The following is a 16495-nucleotide window of genomic DNA, read 5'->3' on the forward strand; positions in this document are numbered from 1 at the left end:
TCCAGCCAGCGCTCCTCCGGCTGCCTTTGTGACCCACCTCCTGGGCGTCTGGAGGCCCCTTGAGGGTGACATACTCCACATTGACTGGTCTCCTTCCTCTCTGTCTCTCCCGCCTGCAAACCTGCTCCTCTGTACTCTCCCTGTTCCAGTAAATAGCAGCTTCCTCCTGTCGTCGCTCAGGCAGAGCCCTGACATCATCCCCAGACCCTCCTTTTCTCACATTCCATGGTCCACCTGCCTGCTCTTGACTTTGCAGCCTATGTTCCATTCTCAACAGAAGCCAGGTGGTCCTGTCAACACAAGTCGCTCCTCTGCTTAAAATCCTCCAGGCTCTCCCCACCCATTCAGAGGGGAGTAAAGTGTCCTCCCACCCCGCCAAGCCTGGCTCCCCGGGCTGCGTGCACACAGCTTCTGGGCTCCCCCTTGCTGTCCTGTTGCTCCCTGGCAGTGCTCAGTGTGGGCTGAATGCCCGGCAGGGGCGGTGGGTGTAGGAACAGCTCGCTGAGGAGGGGGTCAGACAGGCCGCATCAGGACCCCAGCTCTGCCCGCTCCTGGCTGTGGAACCTCAGGCAGGCTGCGTAGGTGCTCCGAGATGGGGTGAGGACTGTATCTGCCCTGAGACGTAAGTGTGGATAGTGTCCTGCACATAATTTTGTTTATCATTATTCTGTTATCCTGGCCCTGACCATTATTTCCATCGTTTTAATTTTTATTGTCTTTGACCTATTGGGAGACATCTTCAATGTGGATTTTAAATGAATACATACATTTCCCCCATAACCGACCCTGAGAACTTCTGGAATATATTAAAATATTTTCAAGCAGTGTCTAATCACAGGTGAAGCTCAGGTGTGTTTCCTACTGATGATGAACCAGTAAAATGGTAGCCATTTCTGCCTTTGATGGATGTGTGTTTTGGAAACTGGTTCCAGTGGGAGGACGTCGGGGGAGACACAGACACTCCTCTGGAGGCTCTCGGCTCTTGTCCTGGTCCTTGGGGTCGCCAGGCCTGAACCTGTGAAAGAGGGTGATGGTGTTGGGGGAAGGAATAGCTGAGAGCTGCACCCCAGTGCTCTCTGACCCTCCTCTCCTCTCTGCCTCTGTGGGCAGAGGAAGAAGACAAAACCCAGAGCACAGAAGAGAAAGAGGTGACAGACACTGACAGAAAAGCAAGTGGCTTCCCCCTCGAGTATTTTACTGCCAAAATCTGAGCACTCAGAGAAGCTAAATTATACACTGAACATGACATCCCACCAGCTGGACGCCACATCTCACTACGGCTGCTATACAGGACTTCCGGGTGGCTCAGTGGTAAAGAATCACCTGCCAGCGCAGGAGACGCGGGTTCAACCCCTGGGTCAGGAAGATCCCCTAGAGGAGGAAGTGGCAACCCACTCCAGTATTCTTGCCTGGGAAATCGCATGGACAGAGGAGCCTGGTGGGCTACAGTCCATGGGGTCACAAAGAGTCAGACTCGACTGAGCACGCACACATTACCTACGACTGCTTTGCAGGAGATGGACACATATAAGTGTAGACAGATATGTTTTCACTGGCCCAAAATAGGCAAACTAAAACACATGCACTGAAAGTAGAATGAAAGACCCTGCTTCAGATGCTGGCCTGAGCTGTGGAGCCGTGGAGGAGCAGATGTGTGTGGGGAGGAGCAGGAGCCTGGATGGGATGGCGAGGGTAGAGGGGCTGCTGTGAGTCCTCCTCATGTCACTGAGCCCAGCACAGGGAGGCAAGCCCCCCGGACTCCCTGATGCAGACAGGCCACTAGAAGGCCCATGTCTGTTAGTCAGGACTCTCTTGGTCACAAATGACAGAACATCGACTTGAAGAGAAGAGAAATCTATGGAAGACATCTGAGGTTCTGGGTCACTGTGTGCAGGACAAAGGTGCAAGACAGGAGCGTAGAGAGACCGGGACCATGGACGGGACTCCCCGGGACGTCACGTCACCTTTCTCTGCTTCTTTGTCATCTTCTTTGTTACGTGGTATGAAGTCTGGCTGTCAGTCCTGCCCATGCCTCCCCCATTCCTTGGAGGGCCCAGCTAATGCTTGCTTCTGGTTGGTTAAAAGAAAGCAACAAGCAAAGTATTGGGAAAGGTCTCTGCTTGGTGGGCATGAGTCATGTGTTAACCCCATCCAGTTTCCTGTGGCCGGGGCTCAGGGTCCCCGTAAAGCTGTCTCATGGTTTATGTTCTCCTTGAGTCTTGGGGACTGGGTCAGTCCTGTTGTTGTCCTTCAGGAAAGAATGCTCCACAGTTGCACTGCCCGAAGCAGGAACTACCAGCCCGTGTGGCGGTGATGATCCCTGAAGTGTGTTGTGAGTGCAAGACACACATCAGGTTTTGAAGACCGAGTGCAAAAAAAGGAAAAGACCTCATCGGTGTGTTCTACATTAATTTATAATATTTTGAATGTATTGTGTCCAGAAAATATATCACTAAATTTAAGGTTGCCTGTTTCATTTATGTTTTTTAATGTTCCTCCTAGACCATGTAAACTTAGGTCCATGGCTTGTATAATATTTCCACTGACAGTGCTACTCTAAAACCTTTTGGTTTTCAAAGTGTGGAACCCACAGCAGCAGTACCAGCATCCCCTGGGAACTCATCTGAAATGCAGATCCTCAGGCCCCACCCAGACCTAGGGGATCAGAAACTTGGCAGGGGCACTGGGGCTGGGGTGCAGGCATCCGTCTGCGTTTTAACAGGCCCTTAGGATTCTGACAGACCCTGAAGTTTGAGAACCACTGCTCCAATCATTAACATGTTTTGCACCTTGAAAGACCAGATTGTGTTTTGTGCGATTATTTGAGAACTTTAACATCCCCCATCCCCTTTTTGTGGAATTGAAGGAATATCTTAGCTACATGAATCTGTGAGCTGTTCAGACATTTTCCTTTTGTAAGCTTTCATGTACAGGTGCTCAGCAGCTTAAATACCAGTGGAAGCGTTGGTGAAAATACTTATTAAACACATCAAAGCAAGACCAATGCTTTCGTAGGGATCTTGTATAACAAACCAGAGATCTCAGGTGGTGCCGAAGCTGCATTCGATGACCAGGAAACAAAGCCAAGAATGCAGCCGTGAACAGAGAAAGATGAATTAGTAACCTCACTCCAGCCATGTGGCCGGCGTCTCCTGGCTCCTCTTAGGCTCTGGCCCAGTGGAAATGTTCTGTGTCTGATATTGCCTCCAAGAAATATTAAGAGAGGCTTCGGCTGTTTGCCTCAGAGGACAGGAAGGATCAATCTAGGGTCTGTATATCCTGCCTCTGGGGAAAGTACTAAGCAGTGAATCTTTCTCCAAAGGAATTCCTCGTGGAAGGTGCAGGAGAAATGAAGGGCTCCCTGTAAAAGCTTTGCTGCCACCCAAACGGGCCATGCTGCACTAGGGAGACAGCACGACACTGGCCTGGAGCACGTCTGTCTTATCCTTTTGCCAGTGAAGGATGGGATCAGATCTTTTTATAATACAGGTTGGGACCCCAAAGTCCAAGAAGAGGCCGAGGAAGCTGGGTACAGTTGGTAAAATGGAACTCAGAAGTGGGCTTCGGAGTTCACTCAGATGCGTACCATGGCTTGATCTGTTTATCAGGTGAAGAAACAAAAGCACAGAAAAAAAAACAAAAGCACAGAGATAAAGTGATTTGCCCTGGGTCACACAGCCAGTAAGAGGCAGAGCCAAGATTCCAACCCAGGATTCCAAGTCTGGACTTAGAGCTGGTGCCCTAAGCTGCCACCCTGTGCCACCCATGTGACATGGCTTTCCTTCAGCCCTGTCCACAAGCCCTGGTGGTGTCCCCAGCATCTCCTGGCTCCTCTTGGGCTCCAGCCCAGTGGAAATCATGCAGGCCTTGGAAACACAGTCCCGGGCCTGCTTCCCAGTCCTGCCTCACCCATGCAGCCTCGAGCGAGTTAGTTAATGCGCTTTGTCAAGTCCAGTGTAGTCGAGTTATGTTTTGAATTGGAAGTAACATGTGAGTCAAGGACGTAGAAGGACCCAGGCTGCCGCATGTCATCAGCTCCTATCTGTTCCCTTAATTCTACCTCTGACCCTCCAAACAGGCTTACCACCCAATCTTCACAGCAAGAACTTGACTTTGCCTTCCTTCCACCTCCCCAGGTGCTCTCTCTGTTTGCCCACCCCTGCCTGCCCTCCCAGCTGCCTCCTCTCTCCCCTCCCCCAACCTGCCCGAGCCCTCCTTCGCTTCTGCTCACAGAGGGGTCTCTCCAGCAGACTCAACTGGATGGCTCGCCTGGCTGGAACACATGGGTTTCCCTGTTGTCTGCTCATCACGTCCGAATCCTTGTCACTGCTTCTCCTCATCCTTATTTCTCCAGGAGCCGGGAGGGTCCTGCCCTGGCCCCATGTGCTCCCCCTTCCTTCCCCACCCTGCTCCCTGCCCCCAGCTCTTAGCATACACCTGCAGCCTCAGGGACACCCCATCCACTTGGTCCTCCAGGCCTGGTCCAGGGCACCTGCTCCGTGAGGACGCCCACACCTCCCGTTTTTGTTTTCTTCACTGTTCATGAGTCACCACACAGGAACTAGCCCCTTTGCTGGTTGTTGACCCTGAGAGCAGGCCGCCCACTCCGCTGTGACCCGTGTGCACCCTGGCCCATGGATTCGGCACATTGCATGCACTGAGGGTGGACGCCCAGCTGGCAGTAGGCCTTCGGAGCACAGTGTCCAGGATGGTGGGAGCAGCTCTGGGGGCTGTGGTGAGAGGAGAGGGGGCCCAGGCTCTCTGTTCCACCCCCTCCCCGTTCTCCCTCTCTGGGCTCCTTAACCTTCAGGAAATGGCCCTAGAGCAGGATGGGGCCCTTGACCAGTGTGGTGGCCCGGGCTTCCTGCTCCAGGTCTCCCATTGATTCGAGGGAATTTTCATGCTGTTTCTTGGAGTGTCATGTGTGTTTGCGGAGGCTCCAGACACCTGCCTGCCTCGTCTTTTAGAAGGATCCCCTCCACAGCCATCTTTAACCAAGACTCTGTAGTTGGGAGAACTTATTTGTGGTTTTTCTCCTTCAGCTCAGGTATGGTTTACCTGGGCCAGAGTGTGAGCTCATTTAGGGCCACCCCTCCCCGCACCCCCCCACACACACTTCAATACCCTTCAGCAAATGTTTGTTCTCTGCCTTCCCTGCCGGGGAAGGAGGCAGACAAGGAGCAGGGGTCCTGCTGTCTTTCTGCCATCCCTAACCATTCTTCTGGCTCCACAGCAGTCCCTCTCCATCTGAACATGGTGTGTATGAGGTTGCCTGCCAGCGCTTGGGGTGGGCACCTGTGGATGTTCACCTGTTTGTATCTCTTCCCTCTGAGAAGGGAAGAACCTCCAGAGGTTTTTGTGCTACTTTTTATTGTCTTTGAATTTCTTGTGTGTCGCTCTCTCCTGACTTCTGTGTGCCATCTAGTTCTTTTTTCATTGGTTCCCAGTCTTTTAACTTAAGAAAAAAACAATAATACATCAGGACCATCCTGGTGGTCCAGTGGTTGACTCCCTGCTTCCAATGCATGGGGCATGGGTTCCATCCCTGCTTGGCCTGCACGCTGGGGGCAGGAGGTGGGGGTGTCTCAGCCAAATAATACATAAAAATACACATCATATTTTTAAAACTTCATTATTTGAATGTGATTGATGGGTGGTGACTGCCCACGACCTTACAGGGATCTCTGAAGCAGTGCTGGAGGATCGCGCTAGGACCAGAGGGCATCTGGGTTTGTCCACTCTGCGCTGTTCCCTCCGGCCCACTGCTGCCCGAGGAACGGGGTGGGCAGGTGGGGCCCGCTCTGTGGTTTGCTGGTTTTTGGCGCTCCTTCCCGAAAAAGCATCTCTTCACCCTTTCTCCTCCACCTCTCAGCTCAAGCGGGCCAGCAGCGAGGACACCCTCAACAAGCCCGGGGCGGCCGTCGCTTCCGGGGCAGCAGCTCGGCTGAAAAAGACGTCCACGTCCGGGGCCATCTCCGAGCTCACGGAGAGCCGCCTGAGGGGCCCCTCAGGTAGGCGGGAGTGGGGACAAGGAGAGAGTCAGGCGGTGGGGGCGGGCAGGTGGGAGGGTCTCAGGGAGGTGGGGGGAGGTGGGCGGGGTCTGGGGAGGGGCGGGACACGTAGGGGGAGCCCGGGCGGAGGAGCCCTGGAGGCCCTTTCTTGTCCATTTGAAAGCATCTCAGGGCTTCACTCCCCCTTTCCCCGTAAGGTCTGTCAGGACCACTTTGAGTCAGGAGCTTTTAGGCAACATTCCACAACGGGGGGTTTCTATGTCTCGGGGAAACAGACACAAGGGGACATGGAGGCGGTGGGGAGCCCACTGTGTCCCTCCGCCCCTCTGCTTGTCCGTCACTTTGCACGTGTGGCCTTCGTGGGGATCCAGGCAGGGTGGTACAACCGTGGGGCTGTCTTGGGATCTTGGTGCCGCAGTGTAGATGAGTGCGTGGGCCCGCAGGTCCCTGGCGGAGCTGCCCAGCCTGCATCCTGGGTCTTGTGGAGACCAGGAAGATCTCAAGACTGCTTACAGTCGCTCAGACGCCGATGGCTGCTGAAAGCCGTGGGCATTCTCTGTGTTAGCAGTTTCTTGAGAAACAGAAAAGGTTTTTTTTTTTTTTAAATCCATTATTCAGAGCATTGCAAACTTAAAACATCAAAGAATATATTTCATTTTCTTTTGCAGCATGTAGATAAGAAAACTGAGCTTTCCGTGGTCCAACTCACAATGCAGGCCCATAAATAATAGTAATGTATTGCTTAGTCATCCAAGATGGGAACAGCTAAAATGTTCATTTATGATAGGGGTTTAATGGTAGCTTACTTGTGACTTTTTCACTTTTACGTAAAATATCACAGATTAGCTTTCAAAGGCACATTTTAATTTACTCAGTTTTCAAAAAGTTGAATCTGTAAAGAATATATGTGACTTTTTTTATGATGTGGGAATGGCCTCATGTTTATCTACAACCAGTTTTACTTTTCAAAAGACTGGTTTCATACTAAATATGTACACATTTGGTTTTTCTAAATAATTATATTTATTGATGTGCAGGCTTTACTCCACTTGTGGTGAGCAGGGGCGACTCTAGTTGCTGTACTCAGGCTTCTCCCTGCAGTGGCTTCTCTTGTTGCAGAGCACAGGCTCTAGAATGGGCTTCAGTAATTGTGGCTCCCAGGGTCTAGAGCGCAGGGTCAATAGTTGTGGCTCACAGGCTTAGTTGCTCTGTGGCATGTGGGATCCTCCCATATCAGGGCTGGAACCTGTGTCTCCTGCATTGGCATGTGGATTCTTTACCACTGAACCACCAGGGACGCCCTCACACATTTTGTTTTTAAAATACAGCATATGAAAGTACAATATATTTTTATCAAGCCAGCCTAAGACAGTTTTTACAAGTTAACAAAGCACCACTAAAAAACTAACCGACTGACCTCGCTCTCAAATATTGGTGTAAAAACGTGAGGTGAAAATTTTAGCAAGTAGAATTCAACAAATTAACAGCAATAGTGCATATCAAAACCAAGTGGATTTATGCTATCCAAGATTGGCTTACCAGGAAATTCAGGAATATAATCCATCACACAATATTGACAGGCTAAAGAAGAAAAACCGTGAGGTCATCCCGATAGAGATGGAACAAGCCTTGGACAAAGAGAGCACTCTTTGATTTTACTTTCACTTCTTTCTGATTAAAAAAAAAAAAAAACAACTCTTGGTAGATTACAAGTGTATGGGTACTTTAGTGATACAAAATATATGTCTCTCCAGTCAAAACCAGCATTATGCTGTATGGTAAAATCTTAGAAGTATTTCCATTAAAATCAAGAATGACTTAAGGTTCAGTTCAGTCACTCAGTCGTGGCCGACTCTTTGCGACCCCATGAATCGCAGCACACCAGGCCTCCCTGTCCATCACCAGCTTCCGGAGTTCACTCAAACTCACGTCGGTTTTTCTGCAAGTATTAAGCTAGGCAGTGAGACAGGAGAGCTATAGGAGGGTGTTCATGTTAGAATATAATGGTGATTTTATGCAGACAGTAACATTTTATGCTTAGAATTTCCTGAAAGTTGTGTCCTGAAAATGTGTTAGATACGATAAGAGTTCAGTGTGTGGCTGATAATAGAATGTGAAATATCAATAGCTTTCTCATCAGTAACTAGTTAGGAAAGATAATAACATAAGAAATAATCCCGTTTATAAAGGAATGAAAAAGGTAAAATACCAGTAGTAAGCTTAATACTGGGACTTCCCAGGTAGCACAGTGGGTGAAGAATCCACCTCCAAAGCAGGAGATGCGGGTTTGATCCCCAGGTAGGGAAGATCCCCTGGAGAAGGGAATGGCAGCCCACTCCAGTATTATTGCCTTGAGAATTCCGTGGAGAGAGGAGCCACAGTCCACAGGGTTGCAAAGAGTTGGACACAGCTGAGCATGCATGAACACAAACAATATGACCAGGGCCTATATTTTAAAAATCCTAAAGCTCTTTTTAAAGGACATAAATGAAGGTATACATAAGTGGAAGGATATATATACCTGGTTCTTGGATAAGACTAAATATAACAAAGATTAAATTTAGTAGATATGTTAAATAAAACAAATGTCTGAAGTATCTTATGAATTTGTCTTCATCTCAGTTATAGTATCAGTGGGAATTCGAGAGCAGAAACACTGATAAAATGAGACCGATTTATATGAAACAGGAGTTCTCAACCCCAGGCAATTTTGCCCTTCACCCCAACCCAGGGAACCACTGGCAAAGTCTGCAGACAGGTTTGGTTGGCATCATTGGGGGTGATACTGCCATCTAGTGGGCAGAGGTCAGTGGTGCTGCTAAACTTCCTGCAAGGCACGGGATAGCCCCTCACAGAAAGGAAGGGTCCTGCCAGAAATGTCAGTAGTGCGCTGTTGATAAACCCTAGTCTAGAAGAATAAATCCTCTCAGATAACCAGGAAGTTTCTGAAACATCAGCGATTGGGGAGGACTATTCAGTGGAGCAGAAAGTCCACAGGATTGGAGGATTTCGTGTAGGATTACAGTAGTATTTTCTATCAAGATGGATAATTCACTCACAAGTAACGACTGATTGGGTCTTCAGGAAAAAATAAAGCTGGATCCCTATCTCATGCCTCTCATCAGAGTAAATTCCAAGTGGATTAAAATTTAAACCTTAAAAAGTGAAACCATGAACGTGCAGAGAGAAAACATCAGAGAATGAACTTGTGGTCTCGGCCTTGGAAAGAACAAGCACAAAAGTCAACTGGTGAAAAAAAAATCACATAAATATTACACACTGCTTTGTAAATAAGGGGAAATTATTTGCAAGACATGTAACAAAGGGGGCTTATTTACAATGAGTTTGTATAAATCAATAAGAAAAATAGTACAAAAGAAAAATGGGTAGTTCATATAAAAAGGAAATACAGATAGCCACTAGAAAGATGCTGGGACTTCCCTGGTGGTCTAATGGTTAAGAATCTGCCTGCCAATGTACGGGCACAGATTCAATCCCTGGTGGAGGATCCCACATGCTGCAGGGCAACTAAGCCTGTGCACCATGACTACTGAGTCTGTTAGCCCTAGAGCTTGCGCTCCACAACAAGACAACAGCAATGAAGACCCAGCACAGCCAACAGAAAAAAGAGACTAAGTCCCACTTAGACGTAAAAAGATATAATTCAGAGCAATAATTACAGTATGTGATTTCCCCTAACAGATTAATAAAAATTAACATGATTGAGGAACTTTCTTGGTGGTCCAGTTAGGACTTTGTGCTTCCACAGCAGGGGACACAGGTTCAACCCCTGGCCAGGGAAATACGATTCCACATGCTATGCAGCACAGCCAAAATAAATTTTAAAAAAGAACTACAAAATGATTGATAATTTTTTATTTAATTAAGGGTGAGGGGAGCCACACCACATATTGCTGATGACAAGGACAATCTGGTAAAATCTCTCTACATTTGAAACATGTATGATCTTTCACCAAGGATTTCTACCACTTAGCATTTAGCATTATGTTGGACTGTGAAGAAAGCTGAGAGCCAAAGAATTGATGCTTTTGAACTGTGGTGTTGGAGAAGACTCTTGAGAGTCCCTTGAACTGCGAGGAGATCCAACCAGTCCATTCTAAAGGAGATCAGTCCTGGATGTTCTTTGGAAGGACTGATGCTGAAGCTGAAACTCCAATACTCTGGCCACCTCATGCGAAGAGTTGACTCATTGGAAAAGACTCTGATGCTGGGAGGGATTGGGGGCAGGAGGAGAAGGGGACGACAGAGGACGAGATGGCTGGATGGCATCACCGACTTGATGGACCTGAGTTTGGGTGAACTCCAGGAGTTGGTGATGGACAGGGAGGCCTGGCGTGCTGCACTTCATGGGATCGCAAAGAGTCGGACATGACTGAGTGACTGAACTGAACTGATATACTTGAAAAAGAATGCCTATATACATGAACAAGATGTTTGGTTGTGGCATTATTATAACAGTAAAACACTGGAAATACCCAAGTGTGTATCAGTCCAGGGCTGGTTGCATAATGAGATTTTGGTATGGCAGAATAGTATGCAGCCATGAAAATGGACACGGTAGATTTATATGTACCGACAGGGAAAGATTATTACTAAGTGGGGAAAATAAGATGGTGTGTATAGTCTGACCTCATGTGTTTTGATTTTTAAATATATGATTTAATTTTTGAAATCATAACTGTTTTCCTGGAAGGATATAGGGATGTTACTTTGAGGAGAGTATTGAAAGTGGTGGGGGAAGGAGACCTTCCATATTAGATCTATCTATACTGTTTCAAAATGTTAAAAACACATACAGACATTGCTTTAGAAATTAAAAACAGAATCAATTCAGTTCAGTTGCTAAGTCGTGTCTGACTCTTCACGACCCCATGGACCGCAGCACACCAGGCCTCCCTGTCCATCACCAACTCCCGGAGTTTACCCAAACTCATGTCCATTGAGTCGGTGATGCCATCCAACCATCTCATCCTCTATCATCCCCTTCTCCCGCCTTCAATCTTTCCCAGCATCAGGGTCTTCTCCAATGAGTCAGTTCTTCGCATCAGGTGGCCAAAGTATTGGAGTTTCAGCCTCAACATCAGTCCTTCCAATGAACACTCAGGACTGATTTCCTTTGGGATGGACTGGTTGGATCTCCTTGGAGTCCAAGGGACTCTCAAAAGTCTTCTCCAACACCATAGTTCAAAAGCATCAATTCTTTGGTGCTAAGCTTTCTTTATAGTCCAACTCTCACATCCATACATGACTACTGGAAAAGCCATAGCCTGGACAAGACGGACTATAACCTAAATTTTTTTTTTGCTTTAGCCCAATCCTTACTCTTCTACTTGCCTTTTAGTGTGTGTCTTAACCATTTGTTAGTCAGTAGTTTAACTGCTTAATCATAGCACATGTTCCCTTTATTCAGGATCCTAAAGAAAGACTTTGTAAAACCAGTTTTACTGGTTTTCTCACTCCGTGGACTTTAGTTTTCTTATTCTCATATTGAGGAAATATGCACAGATCTTCAGCTCAGTGATGTCATAGCAAAGGTCTGTGAATGCTTCATAAGCTCTGATGGGCTATTTGGAAAGTATTCCAACAGTTATCATTCAAATTCCTGAATGTAATGAGATTACCTTGACTGTAATGAAATTACATCCTTTGACTTAATCAAGTTGGATTAAAAAATTGCACTTGTCTATGGAGCTTTTGGGTTTTAAGTGCGGGCAGTCCTCAATATTTTCCTATCAGCTTTTGTACAGCTGGCACTTTTGTACATGGTCACATATCCCCAATCTGCCCCATTCCTGTGAATTAGACCCATGCATCAGCTGACAAACCGGCCATTAGGAGCACTGGCCGGCAGGTCGCCCATCAGAGGTCTGTCTCTGCTGCAGGTGCCAGCACCCCTGCCACTGTGCAGTCGTGTTAGGTGGTTCTGTGAATATCAGCTCACACTTTGTCTTTATTTTACGTGCATGAAAACCAGGGGAATGAGAGCACTGGCACTAGTAATAAGTGTGGGTTTTAATATCTCAGGACCATTGAGACAAAGAAGGAGGTGACTCACTGTTAGAAAGGGCACCCCCATTAGGAGCTCACTGGAGTCACCACCACTCTGTAGATTCAGCTGTAAAGACAAAAATAAAACTAAAGAAAAGAAGGAAAATACTAGCAGTACGTGATTGATTTCCTCCTAAAGGAAAGATGTAATTATAAATTGTATGTAAATACTTAGGGGACAGAATTCTTTTTATGGCCCTCAACATTTGGCTTTGGGACATGTTTTCGGTAATGGCGTGGGATGGTATAATCTGTTTTCTTTCAAGTATATTAATTTTGGAAGGGATCCTGTCATGAAACAATTATACAGTGTTGTGGTTTTAAACTCATAGCAGTTAAACCTGTGATCAGCCTATATTGTACCCTTTGCTGGAAATTGATCTGTCCTTGGGGAGGAGCCCTCAAACCTAGCACAGAAGAAAATGCTCACTCTTTAGGTAGTACTGATCATGTGATGGCAACTGCTGCTAATGCGCTGTCCAACCTGGGTGCTTGGGGAGCTTGGTGAAGGGGCTGGACTGTCTCCGGGTTCTGATGTCCAGGCCCGAGCATCCCCAGGGCCCGGTCACCATCTGCAGTACCCAGAGCAACCACTGGAAGGCAGGAAGGGGTGTGGACGGGGCAGGTGATCTAGCCCTACCTGGCACCTTCCTCCACCCCACCCTGCACCAGGTGCTGGCCTCGCTCAACCTCACCACAGCCTCCAGGAGAAGGCAGTGTTTCATCCAGGTCGTGACACTTCAGGGAGGTCACACGAGCGTTACTTTGTCTTCTGATGCCTGCCCATTTCCACACTGAACACCTGCTCTTCCCAACTGATTTTGAATCAATATTATAACATCTCTGTGGTAGAGCCCAGCCCAGACACCTGCTTCTTCCTTTTCTCCCTCCAGTGTCTGTGATGCAGATCTGGTCTTAACTGATGGGCATGGGCTTAGAGAATGGGGTAGCCCCTGGTGGTAGATGGCTGTCCTCCCTGATACCCCCTAACTGCACATCCCAGGGCCCCAAGAGATGCTGAGCCTTTTAGGTACCCCCCTTGCCAAAGCTGCAAGGGGGCCCCACCAGTAGATGGCAGCCTCGTCCACACACTGACTCATGTTCTGGGAGCCCCCACTCTGACTAGAGGTCCTTTTGACATTCATGCAATTAGGTCAACAAACATTTTTGAGTGCCTACTGTGTGTCTGACACTGTTTTAGGCAACAGGGCAACCTCAGGGGGCAGGACGGAGATCCCCCATCCATGGAGCTCCATGAACAAACATTGATGAGAACAGTGCAGGCACATGGCTGCAGCCAAGATGGGAGGGGCGCAGGGCAGAGGGCTGGGGTTGGGGGCTGAGGGAAGGAGTGACTCACCTGACCTCGTTTTATTTACTTTTTATTTTTATATTGCAGTATAGCCAGTTAACGGTAGCTATATTGGTGGCTCAGATGGTAAAGAATCTGCCTGCAATGCGGGACATCTGGGTTTGATCCCTGGACCAGGAAGATCCACTGGAGGAGGAAATGACTAGCCACTCCAGTATTCTTGCCTGGAGAATTCCATGGACAGCAGCCTGGCAGGCTACAGTCCATGGGATTGCAAAAGAGTTGGATACCACTGCTACTAGTCAATTAACAATGTTGTGTTAGTTTCAGATGGGCAGCAAAGGGACTCAGTCTGTTATACATGTATCCACTCTCCCCCAAACTCTCCTCCCATCCAGGCTGCCACAGAACATTGAGCAGAGTTCCCTGTGCTATACATTTTAAATATAGCAGTGTGTACATATCGATCCCAGAGTCCCTAACTATCCCTTCCCCCGACCCTGGCAACCATAAGTTCGTTCTCTAAGTCTGTGAGTCTGTTTCTGTTTTGTATCATGTGTTAAGATTCTACATATAAGGGATGTAATATGATATTTCTCCTTCTCTGTCTGACTTATTTCACTCAGTATGACACTAAATCCATCCATGTCTCTGCAAATGGCGTTATTTCATTCTTTTAAATGTCTGAGTAGTATTCTATTGTATATGTGTACCACGTCTTCTTTATCCATTCTTCTGGACTTGACCTCATTTTAGAAGGAGCATTTTGGTTGCCTGTGCAGACTGGACTAATGGATGGGGGAAGACCCAATCAGAGGCTATGGCCAGGCCCTAGGAGAGAGCCTTTTCAAGGCTGAATAATATTGCCTTGTATGTAAACCACATTTTCTTTATCCCTCCATCACTGACTAACCAGGAAATAGCTTTAACTTCTGCAGGGTCCAGGGTGACACCACTGTGAGGAGGTTTTGAACTTGGTACTGCTATTATAAAGTCTTGGATTCTTTGAGGGTACCTGGCAGTTTCATGACCCTATACTTCCCAGAGGTACATGGTCATCAGGGTTTGGTGGCTTTCAGGGTTCCTCTCTGGGAACCTGTGGTTCAGAGGAGGGCACTCTCCCTACTTGTCCCTCCAGAAATACTGACTTTTTTGCGGTCTTTCCGTCCAGAAGTGTGGCCGCCTCTCTGAGCCTTCCTTTTTGTCTTTCTCTATAGTTCATGTATTTCTTCTCCTTTTTCTTCTGTTTGTTGAGTTTACGCCCAGGTTTATACTTTTATTACTTTTGTGAGTGGGATTGCTTTTTCTTCTTTTTTAATGTGGAAAACTTCATGAACGTGCATGTTATCCTCCACACTAATCTTCTCTGTGTCCTTCCAATTTTAGGATGTGTGTTGCTGAGGTGAACATTCACTGTATTTTTTTAATTAGATATTTTTTAAACTATCTAATTTGTAACTGACTCCTTTCCTCACTGGTACTGATGGTTTTCAGTTGATTCTCCCATGATCTCCAAGTGGATGATTCTATCAGCTGCAGATAACAAAGCCCTTTGTCTCCTTCATCCCTATGGCTGTGTCTTTTCTTTCTCATTCCTGCTGTGTCGTGTGTGTGACACTTGGGTTGTGTTAAATGCTAGTGATGTCCTTGTTCTCATTTTACTGTGATTGCTTTTGATCTTTCCCCGTTAAATCAGATGCAGAAAGTTGGCTTGAGATATTGATTTGCAGGTTCAGTTCTTCCTTTCCTCTTTTGCTTAAGAGTTTCTAGATTGGGTGGTAGATTTATTAAATGCCCTCAAGGCATTCTGTTATGACTTTAATTATTGGTTTTCTCTTTACCCTGGAGCCTACTTCAGGGAATTCAAATATGTGTATATTCTGTCTCCTGAGTATATCTTCCCCATCACGTATTAATATTTTCTTTAATCCTTTTGATTACTTTCGTGCATCCTCTGATTTTTTTTAAAGTTTATCATCTAATGTGCTTTGCTTTTTTTCCTTACTTCAGCTATTGTGTGTTTCATCTTTTGTCTGATTTATCTGATCTCAGATTGTTTCTTCTTCATAACCTCTTGCTGTAGCTTCACAGCTGTAAAAGCTCCTTGAATTTCAATGTGGATACACATTAGAGATTTTCTAAAATTTCCTATTTCTTCCAGTGACTGTTTCATAGGTGCTTATTTATTTGGATTTCTCAGTTGGTTCCCCTCTTATGAATGGCCAAGACTTTCCAGATAGATCTAGTGATTTTCTAGAATCATCCATCTTCGCAGAGGAAAGTCTGTTGTATGACGTTCTGGGGGCTGTGTCCACACAGGTGACTTTCTCTCACGCTGAGACTCAGGGTAAACTTCTGAACAGTGACTCAATTTTCTCCCATCGTGTCTTTACTCATTGGGGGATCAGAGCCTCCCCCTTGGAGAAGCTTCTCCAGTTTCCTCACCTCTAAGATGAGGTTGACCACACCCATCTCAGGAAGTGGTGAGAAGGAAGTGCAGTGGCCTCTGTGAGGAAGCAAGAGTGGAGCCTAACGTGGAGCTGTCTTTATGAAATGTGCTTTTGTCCTTGAAAACCACCCTGTGCGACAGGACCTCAGAGTCAGGAATTATGGCGATTAGATAAACCCACCTGCCGTGGGCTCTGTCTGGCACATCTTGCCCAGGAGCTCCCAGCTCTGCATTACAGTGTGCTTTTTTTTCCTTCCAAAGCTACCATCCCTTGCACTTGGTCAACAATTCCTTTTTCAGTCAAAATTAAAGTTATCCTTTTTGGTTCAAAGCAGTAAAATTCGGGTCAGGTTTTGACTGAATATATGAAAGAATGGGCTTCCCAGGTGGCACTAGTGGTAAAGAACCTGCCTGCCAGTGCAGGTAGATGTAAGAGACACAGGTTCAGTCCCTGGGTCAGGAAGATTCCCCTGGAGGAAGGCATGGCAACCCACTCCAGTATTCTTGCCTGGAGGATCCCATGGACAGAGGAGCCTGGTGGGCTGCAGGCCATGGAGTCACAGAGAGGACATGACTGAAATGACAGCACACACACACACACACATGCATGGAAGAATGTTCCAGCAGCCACAGCACATCGGAAGTGCTCAGCCC

General features: G+C 47.1%; 1 protein-coding gene and 1 pseudogene across 11 annotated transcripts in view; one reads left to right on the plus strand and one right to left on the minus strand.

Moving 5' to 3' along the window:
- Window positions 1-16495, plus strand: part of SPECC1 (sperm antigen with calponin homology and coiled-coil domains 1) — a 206640-nt gene that overhangs the window by 57889 nt on the left and 132256 nt on the right. For all 11 annotated transcript variants that reach the window (XM_086358622.1, XM_086358634.1, XM_086358624.1 and 8 more), the window contains one exon: window positions 5873-6011. In XM_086358622.1, coding sequence (XP_086214748.1) covers window positions 5873-6011 — 139 coding nt within the window. The remainder of the gene's footprint in view (window positions 1-5872; window positions 6012-16495) is intronic.
- On the minus strand, window positions 14706-14802 carry LOC147351955 (U6 spliceosomal RNA; annotated as a pseudogene).

The sequence above is a fragment of the Bos grunniens genome, chromosome 19 (assembly GCF_055505025.1).
Source record: "Bos grunniens cultivar Pamir isolate PY7600 chromosome 19, Bosgru_T2T1.0, whole genome shotgun sequence".
Taxonomy (NCBI): domain Eukaryota; kingdom Metazoa; phylum Chordata; class Mammalia; order Artiodactyla; family Bovidae; genus Bos; species Bos grunniens.